The sequence below is a fragment of the Macrobrachium rosenbergii genome, chromosome 19 (genome assembly GCF_040412425.1).
Source record: "Macrobrachium rosenbergii isolate ZJJX-2024 chromosome 19, ASM4041242v1, whole genome shotgun sequence".
NCBI lineage: Eukaryota > Metazoa > Arthropoda > Malacostraca > Decapoda > Palaemonidae > Macrobrachium > Macrobrachium rosenbergii.
This window is the reverse complement of record NC_089759.1, coordinates 9,324,157-9,337,157: the sequence shown is the minus strand read 5'-3', so window position 1 is coordinate 9,337,157 and position 13,001 is coordinate 9,324,157. Positions and strand designations below refer to the sequence as shown.

Sequence of the window (13,001 nt, the reverse complement as noted above, 5' to 3'; positions counted from 1 at the left end):
AAGTTATTCGCGTCTCTTCGGTGAGAGTGCGGGTGTAAGGGGGGAGGGCGGAGGGTCTTGGGTTACGCTGATAACGTCTGACATAATGGAGATTAATGTTCTGTTACTTCGGGTCAAATCTAATTAATTCTAAACGAAGTAAAACGAAAAAGTAAAAAAAAAAAAAATTGGGTCTTTACGACCGTGAGTTTCCTATATTTAATCTTGTTCCCCATTTGTATCTGAACCCCGCATTTAATAAAGAAAAAAATCTAAAACTTTGAAATGAATCATTTTTCACAGACCGCCGGTTGACATGCAAGTTTTTTCAATAAAGCAGATGACGAAGGAGCAATATAACACGCATCAGATCCTTGATTGAAGCAAAAGGAACATGGTCTTCCAGTGCACAAACAACGCAGTCACATGAGACTCGAGCCTTTCATTGCAAGATGTAAAATACAAAAGCAAAATGTCTTTGCAGAATCGTCTCCCTGTCTTTCTAAATGAAAAGTGGAATAAGGGTATACATTTCTGTGAGGAACATTTGTACATTCTTTCTGATGAGAGTCTTTAAATGACTAAGGGGAACGGATCTCTCTCTCTCTCTCTCTCTCTCTCTCTCTCTCTCTCTCTCTCTCTCTCTCTCTCTCTCTCTCTCTCTCTCTCTCTCTCTAAACCAGGCTGAAATCAACATGACGAGCCATATGTACTAAGTGCAATGTCTTATTTTTGTTAAGGAGACTGAAATTCATTCAAAACTAACAAGATAGATACAATACATATTGAAAGCAAAGGAAGCATCCCCTTTTTTACTATATTAACGTAGGTCATTTCAAAGTAAATATAAGTGCTCAGACTGCAAATCGCCACCAAGGCAACTAAAAAATAAACATATATCCGATGTCATCAAGCTCACTGGGAACATCTAAGTTTGTGTTTGTGATAATGATAATGATAAAACAATTATGAACGATTACCTGCTCTCACCCGCTTCTGTTTGTGTGTATCTGCGTTAAATCTCCATATCTCATGAGCAGACGAACGAATTTGGAAGAAATTTGATGGAAACATTCACTGATACTCTTAATTTTGACAGACTTGTGGATGATATGGAAGGAGATTCGAAGTATACTTCTGCTGCGACAAGAACCTGCAAGTCTTCATCAGTGTCATCAAAAAGTTAATTATAAGGAACGGGACACCCAAGGAATTTTTGTAATAAATTTCATCAAAATCCCTTCATTAGCTTCCACATAATCATAATATGAGCAAAATACGAGGGCAGTTGGGGTTAACGAATAACTAAATGACGCGTCTCCCATCCTCCCCGAAACAGGCTGAAATTCCTTGACAAATGACCGCAGGGAAGACCTTCATATTATTTCGAATGCAGCTCCACGAAATGACCATTACGAGACTTCTCCTCCAGTTCTCTCTGAAATAAGGTGGAACGCGCTTACAAATGACAGAGGGGAGAGGCCGCAATATCATTTCGAGCGAAGGGCCACAAATGATTGAGAAGTCCAATCTCCCAAACCTTTCTGCGAGAGGCCTACTACGTTTTGTATCCATTTTTGTATCCATTGTTAAGTTTCTCGCACATGAGAAATTCCTCTCACAACAGCCCGCGTGAAGAAGGGACCACCGGACCTGAATAACAATATTAGGTTATCACCCACACACGCTCCGCCGAGTCGCCCGTATTTTGAATATTGCCAGAGAGAGAGAGGTGGGGTAGGAAAGGGTGGAGGGGAGAAGATGTTCCCTGTACACACCCTGCAAGCGACAGGCCATGAGAAAATGGCACACGAACTCAAAGAGGAGAATCACCACGACATCTCGCCTTCAGAATGAATTCTCTCTCTCTCTCTCTCTCTCTCTCTCTCTCTCTCTCTCTCTCTCTCTCTCTCTCACACATATACTGTATATATAAAATCTGTATGTATATATATATATATATATATATATATATATATATATATATATATATATATATATATATATATATATACATATATATATATACATACACACATATATATACATATATATATATATACATATATATATATACATATATATATATATATATATATATATATATATATATATATATATATATATATATATATATATATATATATATAATGTGTGTGTGTCCGTGAACATGTATTCAATCTCACAAACATGCAAAATATAAAAAAAAACAGGATCACACCACCACAAAAAAAAAAAAAAAAAATCCATCCCTCCTCCAAAATCGCTTACCTTTTGTTTATCTCTCATGGATCCTCTGCCCAGCACAGCCATCTTGGTCATGGTCTCCTCCTGAAGCCTCTTCATAGAGTTGCCTTTTGGTCCCAGGAGCTTCCCGACGAAGTTGAACTGTGGCGAAGGCAAGAAGAAAACGACATTAGAAATGAGGATATTAACTGGAGGTAATATTTGTGAAAATAAAATATAGAATATTTAGGAGGTGATTGATTGAGTTTGGTGAAACAGAATGAATGTTTCCGTGAGTTTGGTTAAAGAGAATTTGTGTCACGCAAAAACATTTTCTTAAATGCAGAAAGATGAGAAAAAAAATAACCTTGAAAACGTAGGTGAAATAAAGTTAATATTTGAGGAACATGAAACCCTGTGGGAACTTCTACATTGCCTACACAGCTTAAACATGATAATGAAGTATGCATTTAATATACATAAATAATCATATTCGTGATATAGCAAAAACATAAATGCAGTTGAAAATATTAGTTCCGATGTTCGAAGGAAGTAGATTATTTGAGGAAAAAATCCCATCGGAGCGATTTAATTATATGACTAACATCAAAGAGTTTTTATATATATATATATATATATATATATATATATATATATATATATATATATATATATATATATATATTGCATGGGTGTGCATGAGTGTTTCTCACTGTGGTTCCCATTGCAAACACACTGCTTTTGAATGTGAATGTGACCAGTTTTATCTTCGCATGAAACAGAGAGAAAAGAGAGAGAGAGAGAGAGAGAGAGAACCTTTTGAAATTCACATCAAGGAATGAAACAGAAAGCAAAGCCAGAAGAACTGCATTACGCAAACAAGCTTCCTTCTCTCTCTCTCTCTCTCTCTCTCTCTCTCTCTCTCTCTCTCTCTCTCTCTCTCTCTCTCTCTCTCTCTCTCTCTCTCTCTCTCTCTCCGCGAGAGTGACGGAGCGATTCTCATACGATATAAAATTGTCCCAGACCGCAGACTTGCACCCAATTACAGGACGCAGTCATGTCCTATTTAGTTCTTGAATTCTCCTGGAAAATATGCACCGCTCCGCCCTTGCATTGGAACGAGGAGGAGGCGGGATGGGTTGGCTTGAGAAGGGTGGGGACCCATATTTTTACTGGGATTTATAATGCAATCATTTTTCATGTGGGATTCCATTGCTTGCATTCGTCTGGATTATATATATATGTATATGTGTATGTATACATATATATATATATATATATATATATATATATATATATATATATATATATATATATATATAACTGTTAATGTGTACTGTAGATTGAAATAGAATAATATAAACCAAGAATTGGTTTTACTGACATCCTATGCTCAGGTGTGTTGACGCATCTAATTAATTAACAGGTATCATTAAACGTAACACAAAATGAGGTTCCGATATCAAGGTTAATAAAAGCCCGATCATTATGATTGACTTCTAATTTTACATTTTTATCTGTCGCGTGAAGTGGCTGGGCACCTCACTGAGTCAGTTACACCCACACACCCACACACACACGCACACACACACACACACGCATATATATATATATATATATATATATATATATATATATATATATATATATATATATATATGTATATATATATATGTATATATAATATAAATATATATGTATATACACAGTATATATATATATATATATATATATATATATATATATATATATATATATATATATATATATATATATAATAGTCTTCTTTTTACGAAAGTATTTTCACATGCTCTTCCGCGCTTTTGTGTGAGTTTACGTATTTAACTGCGAGTAAACAGGTATTTGCGTGAATATGAAATTTTATTGACGCGTATGGATGCGCATTTGAATAGATATCGAAATAAATATAGAACAAACCACTAGAAATTAACTTACCGTTATTTAAAGGGTATTTATACTAACATACAGGAAGCTAGAATGCTACCTTGAAAGTGTAGTAATTTTAACTAATCAAGCCTAATTATAATTTGCCATTGAATTTCCTGCATTCATTCTCTGCTACTTTGGGTCTCATTAAATTATCTTTAAAATAATGTAACTTTCATTTAGAAAATCCTAAAAACACTTATTTTAATTATTTCTTGTTTCCGGGTATTACTCGTTTACATAGTGAATAATACAGAAAGAGAGAGAGAGAGAGAGAGAGAGAGAGAGAGAGAGAGAGAGAGAGAGAGAGAGAGAGAGAAGAAGAACCCAAATGCAATTCACATAACGAACAAGGAATGTTTTCTCGATAAAGTATCTTCATAATTAAATTTCTTTCACAACTTGTGCCGAATGTGACGCTTAAAGGACAACAGAATCATATATCCTATATTCTGTATTTATTCTATATTCTGTTTTTAAGTGATTTCACTACCTGTTTTCCTTCTACTCATAGAAGATTTAGGTCTTGAGAAAGAAAATAAAAATAAAACTGCAAGTATGTATATAATATATATATATATATATATATATATATATATATATATATATATATATATATATATATATATATATATATATATATATATATATATATATATATATGTGCGCAGTGCACTCCGCATTCGGGGTTCCTCCTGTCTCAATTTGCGAGAGGGTCGGTCGACTATTGGCATTAGCATAAAGAAATAGCTTGTGACTGGTGCACATCTAAAAGCAAATCCGATACTTTTAAAACTGAATTAGCATCGGTAATGCCATTCACCCGGGGAGAAGCAGACGCTTAATTGGATGCAGATTATCAAGCAGACGAGAGAGGGAGAGAGAGAGAGAGAGAGAGAAAGAGAGCAACTTGTTCCATTTTGTCTTGGTGCTTTGAATACCCAGCCGCAGAGAGAGAGAGAGAGAGAGAGAGAGAGAGAGAGAGAGAGAGAGAGAGAGAGAGAGAGAGACTTGTTCCCTTCTGTCTTGGTGCTTGGCAACCCCTACCACAAGGATGTAGAGAGAGAGAGAGAGAGAGAGAGAAACTTGTTCCCTTCTGTCTTGGTGCTTGCTAATCGTACCACAGGGATGGAGAGAGAGAGATAAACTCGTTCCCTCTTGTGTTGGTGGTTGGTAACCCCTACCAGAGGGAGAGAGAGACAAACTCGCTCCCTCTTGTGTTGGTGCTTGGTAAATCCTACCACAGGGATGGAAAGAGATGGAGAGAGATAGTGAAGTAGTGCTCACCTCCCCACCTCTCCCAGGAGCGGGGGTCGAGAGTGTTGGAAGTAAATTTGCATCTGAATGAGCAGAATCCTAAGTATGGGACAAACATGGAATTAATTCCCTGGATACGCTTCTGCATAATTGCCTCTGCGTCTTTTTTCCCCTCGCTTCCAAAGTTCTCAATGAAACCTGGGTGGTTTTTACCGTAGACTTTCCTGTGCCGCTTCCTTCGTTCAGTTGGCTGCGCGCCAGAAACGGCGGTATTTAAAGCGCGCAAATTTTCCCTTACCGGCGTGTTTTTGGTATCGCCGAATGCACTGTGGAGTTTTCGAATCTCTTTCCGCGTCATTTGATTCTATTGGGGTTTTTTTTTTTTTTTTGGTTTTCTTTTTTATTTGTTTTTTCAATGTCTCTCCCGATTGACTTGCTTTGGTATTCATGGTTGGTGGTCTTGCTTCCAAGCTAATTTGTCCTGTTATTAGATTCTTGATTGTACTAGTTATGATTTCATCTTAAATGTACCTGGTATATATATATATATATATATATATATATATATATATATATATATATATATATATATATATATATATATATATATATATATATATATATATATATATATATATATATATAGAATCCATAATCCATATATATATATATATATATACATATATATATATATATCTGTGAAATATTTTCTGTTAAAACAGAATCCATATATATATATATATATATATATATATATATATATATATATATATATATATATATATATATATATATATATATATATATATATATATATATACATATATATACATATATATATATATATATATATATATATACATACACATGTATATGTATGCACACACACACCTATATACATGTATATATGTATGTATGTATGTATCGATATTCGGCTTAATAAAATACTATTGATTTCCTATTAAACAGTTGTCTCTACCGGCCAATCCAATGTGGCTTCGCTCACCATAATTTTCAAATTTCTACCCCTAAATAATTATCTCTCTCTCTCTCTCTCTCTCTCTCTCTCTCTCTCTCTCTCTCTCTCTCTCTCTCTCTCTCTCTCTCTCTAGAAAACCATTTATCACACTAGTCTTGTTATAATTGTCACGTAATTCTGACTCTGTGCCTCCCATGGTACATTAAATCATTCTCAAAACAAGTTTAAACCCACAAATTTATCAGCCTGTCTCCCACTGCAAATGTTCAACGCTCCTAAATTTTAGGGGGTTGACTCAACAAAGACCGAGAGAGAGAGAGAAAGAGAGCAGTATCTCTCACAATTCCTATTTACATGTGATTTCGAAGACGGGAAGTGATACGGTTTGATTCCGAATCAGAAAATCCTCGAATTAAAATTTTGGCCTACAAGTCGACCTTGTAAACTGTAATGTACCCCTTAAAATTTCCTTTGGAAAGTTGCAAGTATGAGTTAATATGCAACTGGGTAGGCGTGGACCTATTGTGGTTGGCCACTACATTCAACTACATGACTTCAGGGTGTTCGAAGGGCTGTTGACTTTTGGGATAATGGTTTAAAACTTATGTTTTACTCTGGGATTGAACCCGGGCTGCCTGGCTAATAGGCTGAGAGATTTAGAGGTGCAGGAGTGTTTACAGATCCCTGTGGATTGTAGGGGTGATACTAAGTTAGAACATTTTCTCTAAAGATTTCATTATTCAAATTATGTCAGTAATGTTTTGTTGGGGGCTATGACCAATATGGTTATGATTTCAGTGTAATATTTATTAAAAACTCAAGTGAAATATTTGCAGGTAATTTTCGTCAGTTAATTAATTAATTAATTAATTAATTTATTTATTTATTTATTTATTTATTTACTTACTTATTTATATATTTATTTACTCACTTACTCATTTTGCGGATGTACTAAAAGACTTCCGGACTGTCCTTGGAATCGTCCCCAAGTATTCCGCAAAATGTTTACCATGTTTGTTTTTTTTTCTCTCTCTCTCTCTCTCCTTGACGCTAAGACCTTTCTGGGCCTTTTCCTCGGAGTCTCGGGGGCCGAGATTCGACGGCGTGGACCCAATTTCACGGCCAATTATTTCGGAATTACTGCCGGTTTCCACCCCTCCCAAGCCCGAAAGTGGCTCGATTTCCATCCGCAGCGTAATGACTTGAGGAGGAAATGGCCGTTTATTAAGGAACTCCTCCTGCTCCTCCCCCTCCTCCTCCGCCTTCTAACTGAGCAAGATTACTGCAGGGAAAATCTTTTTTTCTCAGCTGATACGAGTAAGTTCGTCGTGGATTGAAAACAAGTTTGGTTATAATTATTTTCAATTTCTGTCTTGAGAGATTTACGCTGTCAAATCTAGCACTGTGGCATTTTCAGCCTTTTAGTTTTCTAAAAAGAAAAGTATTGTGCCGGCTTTGTCTGTCCGTCCGCACTTTTTCTGTTCGCCCTCAGATCTTAAAAACTACTGAGGCTAGAGGGCTGCAAATTGGTATATTAATAATCCACCCTCCAATCATCAAACATGCCAAATTGCAACCCTCTAGCCTCAATAGTCTTTATTTATTTAAGGTTAAAGTTATCCATAATCGTGCTTCCGGCAACGATATAGGACAGGCCACCACCAACCCGTGGTTAAAGTTTCATGGGCCACGGCTCATACAGCATTATATCGAGACCACCGGAAGATAGATCTGTTTTCGGTGGCCTTGATTATATGATTTACAGAAAACTCGATTTCGCCGAAGAAACTTCGGCGCATTTTTTACCTTTTTTCTTTTAGCGTTTAAAAGAGAGTGAAAAAGAGTGTCAGAGTGGTTGGGCAGCAAGATGAAGAGATCCAGAAAATAAGAGGAGATGAAATACAAAGATCTTGTAAGATAAAACAAGAAGAATTATTCCAGACATTTGTCATAACAAAATCTGTCAGAGTTATATAAAGATGAAAACCCTTTAGTTAATTGCCTTCTATCTTCTACAATTCCCTGCTGCTCGGTCTATCCAAACTGTCCCGCTCTATTTCCTTTTATTATTTCTATCCCTTTTTTTCTCTTTTATCCATTGTCGAAGAGTTCTCAGTAATGGGATTTTCTCAATGACGTCCTCATGGTCACTTAACCGTTACTTAACCGTTAAGAATGATGCAATATACAACTGAGCTCCGGATGCAATTTTCTTCCAAGTACATCTTATAAGATCCATATGGCAAGAGGACTTTCTCTCTCTCTCTCTCTCTCTGCGAGTGCACCTATTGCAGTGACAACAGGACTTCTCTCTCTCTCTCTCTCTCTCTCTCTCTCTCTCTCTCTCTCTCTCTCTCTCTCTCTCTCTCTCTCTCTCTCTCTCTCTGTGTGTGTGTGTGTGTAAGTGCACCAACTAAACATAAGACTCATTACTGGTTTGTCAATAATTACACATTTCACGTTTGTAAAGGCAAATGAAAAATAAAGTCTGTATCTTAATATCTCAACTCCAAACCTTTTTAAAAGCGTTCATTCTTTTGCAGAGGCATAATATGCGTGTGGGCCAAATGAGCGTCAACATTGCCATTGCAATATTGCCTCCTAAACACAATACAGATCCACTTATGAAGTCGAATGAAGCTGGTTTCGTCCAATATCATTTTCATATCATATGAGAACAAGTACCAGGAGCTATGCGTGGGAATGGCTTCTGCTTTTTGCTTTCTGAAAGGCATATCCTTCATATTGCAGGGATAAATTCATTAATTTTCATATATAGATATGTAAAAAAAAAAAACGGTTCTACTTTGCCTTGTTACCTACGCGTCACCTATTCCGAGGTGCTAGTACTAAACCGTATAGTAAATGTAAAGTAGATGGCCGCACGAAGATATCGTTTATTAATATAATTTGTCGACCACACATTGTGGAAATGGGTGTATATAATACTCTGATCCCGAGGGGCTAGTACTAAACACGCCGTGCCAAGGAGCTTCCGCTGTGTTTAGTACTAACGCCTCGGAGCAGGTGACGCGTAAATAACAAGCCAAAGTATTGTAGCACCTAAAGCACTAGTGTTTTTATTCGTATTTACGATATAATGCTCTCTTTTGAAAATGCACCTTTGCTTTTTAACTGGGTGGCAAGATTATGCAATAAATTCACTGGAAGCTTCATCAATAATGCATGAAACACACAAACATACATACAGTGACGTCGCTAAAAGAACGCCACATACAAACAATAAAGTCGGGTAAGTCTCTCATATATTGCCTCCATAAAGACTGGAGAGAGAGAGAGAGAGAGAGAGAGAGAGAGAGAGAGAGAGCCGTGATAGATATATTTTTGCCAAAGAAATGACTGACAAGTGTATTTATATTATAATTTCCTGTGCAAGAATATCTCTTTACCTCTTTCATTACCTGGATAAGATTAAGCCGTTGCTTATATCTTTATATAAGATAAAGTAAAAGGTACAGATATTATTAGGCTTCATATCTTTCCCATCAGTCAATTCACTAGTGGCTTATTGCTTTTAATTTCAACGCTGATTAGACGCACATTGGTGAACGTAATCTTCGAAGCATTTGTCTTTTGAAATTAGGCCGAGGTACAAAAGAAGTCACATGAAAAACCTTAAAGAAGAGTATGTAAGGTATTTTTGAACGCTGAAAGAAAGGATTAACGAAAAACACCACCATTCAGCCAAGGATTTCAGGTCGTTCAAATGTCTCACCCAAGAGGAATCCGGGCCAGTGCTTTGTGTCTTGAAGAAGCAGTTGGTTGACTTTTCCGTCCGACAGGAAACTTTGTTTCGCCTCGCCATCTGGCTCAGCATTTTACTCAATTCCGATTTTTCAAGTCGAGGAACCAATGTTTCTGTTTCTTTGCAGAATACTGAAGATACTCTATCATTTGCTGAGACTGGTTTAATATAATTCATGTAATTCACGCGCTCTTTGTTTACGTGACTCAAATGAGCTCTGGACAGCTAGACGCGTGTCGACACTCCGATTTTACGAGCCAATATTTGTGTCTGTGCAGAATACTGAAGATATTCTATTCATTTGCTTAGACTGTTGTAATATAATTCATATTGACTCAAATAAGCTCTGGAAAGCTAGTCGCGCGTCGACACTCAGATTTGTCAAGCCAAGGAACCAATGTTTGTGTTTCTATTTCGAATACTGAAGATATTTTGCTTTACTTACATAAGCCAAATAGCTCTGGAGAGTTAGACGATGTCGACACTCAGATTTTTCAAGCCACGGGGCCGTAGTTTCTATTTCGAATATTGAATGTATTATATCCATTTGCTTAGACTGATTTAATATGATTCAAATAATTCATACTTGCTTTGTTTACATGACTCAAATAAGCTCGGCACAGCCAGACTCGGGTAACACTCCGATTTTTTTCTTTTTTCAGGCCACGGGCCGAAGTTTGTTTCTGTGCCGACTACTGAAGATATTCTGTTCATTTGCTTAGTTTCATTAGTTTAATATGACTCATATAATTCATACTCTTAGTTTTCATGACTCGCATAAGCTCAGGAAAGCGCTGGACAACTAGACGCATGTCGACAGTCAAACCATTAAGAGAAAGCCTAACTTCTGTAACACCTTTAGCCCCTCCCCTCGCATCCGTGTGACACACAGTGACCGCCAGCTATTCGGCTTGATAAAGCGGCCAGCCATCGCTACAGCTGGCGTTTGCCAGACTGTTTGACATACCGTGAACCAAGGGGGAAACCTTTAACGAGCGGTTTTATGTGGGCTGGTGTCGATGGCACAAAATACGCGAAAACAAATGCCTCCCTTTGGGCCGCGTCTCCCTTTCTCAGCGGCGCGCAATCTCAGTGTTTTTTGTTCCTCTTCTTTTCTGTTTATACAGCTTCAAAGACGCCAGACAAATTATTGCCGTGGCTGCGCGTCAGGTGTTCCTTTTACTGCCATCGCTTTAGGTCATCTCGGAGATTATCTCTCGCTTAAATTTATTTAGGGATTTGCTTTTCGAACGACAGCCGGACGCCACAGCTACACCGTCATGCTTTAAAGATAATTTGAAGGATAATTATTACGTGTAAACCTTCAAGGAGGCATAAATAAAGATTCCTCGCCAGTTTTACTTAGATTACTCGTACGGCTTTGCGAAAAACCCTAAACACACAAGTAGTAGGAAAGTTTTCCACGGTCACTGCACGTTTTACACTTGTTTCGGATCGGCGGAAATCGGTGTGGTTTTTGCTAATGAGTGGACGGCAGTCGTTTAGTACCATAATTTTCCCGAAACATTGTAGAAAAGTTAGGATGTTATTTTCTTGGCCAGCATCAAGGATATTCTTTAATCTCTATCTCTCTCTCTCTCTCTCTCTCTAAACGCTAATCATATATGTATATGTGTGCGTATGTATGTATGTATGCATGTATATATATATATATATATATATATATATATATATATATATATATATACATATACAAGCATAGGTTATTTCATAGTTATGGAATAGTACCAAGCCATTCAAAAAGAAATATGATACCGAACTGATATACGCACTGTTTATATAAAAGACCAAATTTAAGGATGGGGATAGAACGTAGAAAGAGAGAGTTTTCACACCATAAACTCTTGTTAGAGTTAAACTAAATATGGGCATCATTAATGAACGAGAAATGAAATCTAATGAAACTTATCTATGAAATGCAAAAAGAAGAGTCGGCCATTTGCACAAGGGCTGAGTTTACTGTTCTATTTACGTGCTATATCCAAACGCTAACCTTAAAACATTAATAAGTAATGGAAAAAGTCTTTGAAGTTAACAATTCCTGCTAAAACTTCGCTTAAGTGGGCATGAGTCAGTTTGGGAACAGTGCCAAGTTTATTAAAAAAAAAAAACATTCATTGTTTTCCGGGATCGTTCGCTATATGCTAAAGAAATGAAAAAAAGACAAGTCACTTCATCAATTCGATATTGTAAACGAATTAAAGTTAAAGGAGCCAAATGAAACGTCACCCAAACCGCCGCCCCAAAAAAAAAAAAATCAATAGATAAAAAAACAGTGAAAAATGGGCCGAAGTTCCTTCGGCGCAATCGAGTTTTCGGTACAGCCGCTACGGCGTACAATCAAGGACACCGAAAACAGATCTATCTTTCGGTGGTCTCGGTATGATGCTGTATGAGCCGCGGCCCATGAAACTCTAACCACGGCCTGGTGGTGGCCTATCCTATGGCTAACTTTAACCTTAAATAAAATAAAACTACTGAGGCTAGAGGGCTGTAATTTGGTATGTTTGATGATTGGAGGGTGGATGATCAACATACCAATTTGCAGCCCTCTAGCCTCAGTAGTTTTTAAGTTCTGAGAGCGGACAGGATAAAGTGCGGACGGACAAACATAGCCGGAGCAATAGTTTTCTTTTACAGAAAACTTAAAAACAAAAAAAACAAAAAATGTAATTGTGTTAAACGAGACTATGTTCATCCTTTCTCCCTCAACTCATCAGGGCATTGGAATGTTGTTACTCTTGTCCAGATCGGCTTGTCGGGATATTTTCGTTTATTTTCAGTCGTTTTCTCTTATTTTTTCTTTAGGACATCTCAGCACAAGAG

General features: G+C 36.9%; 1 protein-coding gene across 3 annotated transcripts in view; it reads right to left on the bottom strand.

Moving 5' to 3' along the window:
• Positions 1-13,001, bottom strand: part of LOC136848617 (KH domain-containing, RNA-binding, signal transduction-associated protein 2-like) — a 237,285-nt gene that overhangs the window by 19,174 nt on the left and 205,110 nt on the right. For all 3 annotated transcript variants that reach the window (XM_067120995.1, XM_067120997.1, XM_067120996.1), the window contains exon 3: positions 2,251-2,367. In XM_067120995.1, coding sequence (XP_066977096.1) covers positions 2,251-2,367 — 117 coding nt within the window. The remainder of the gene's footprint in view (positions 1-2,250; positions 2,368-13,001) is intronic.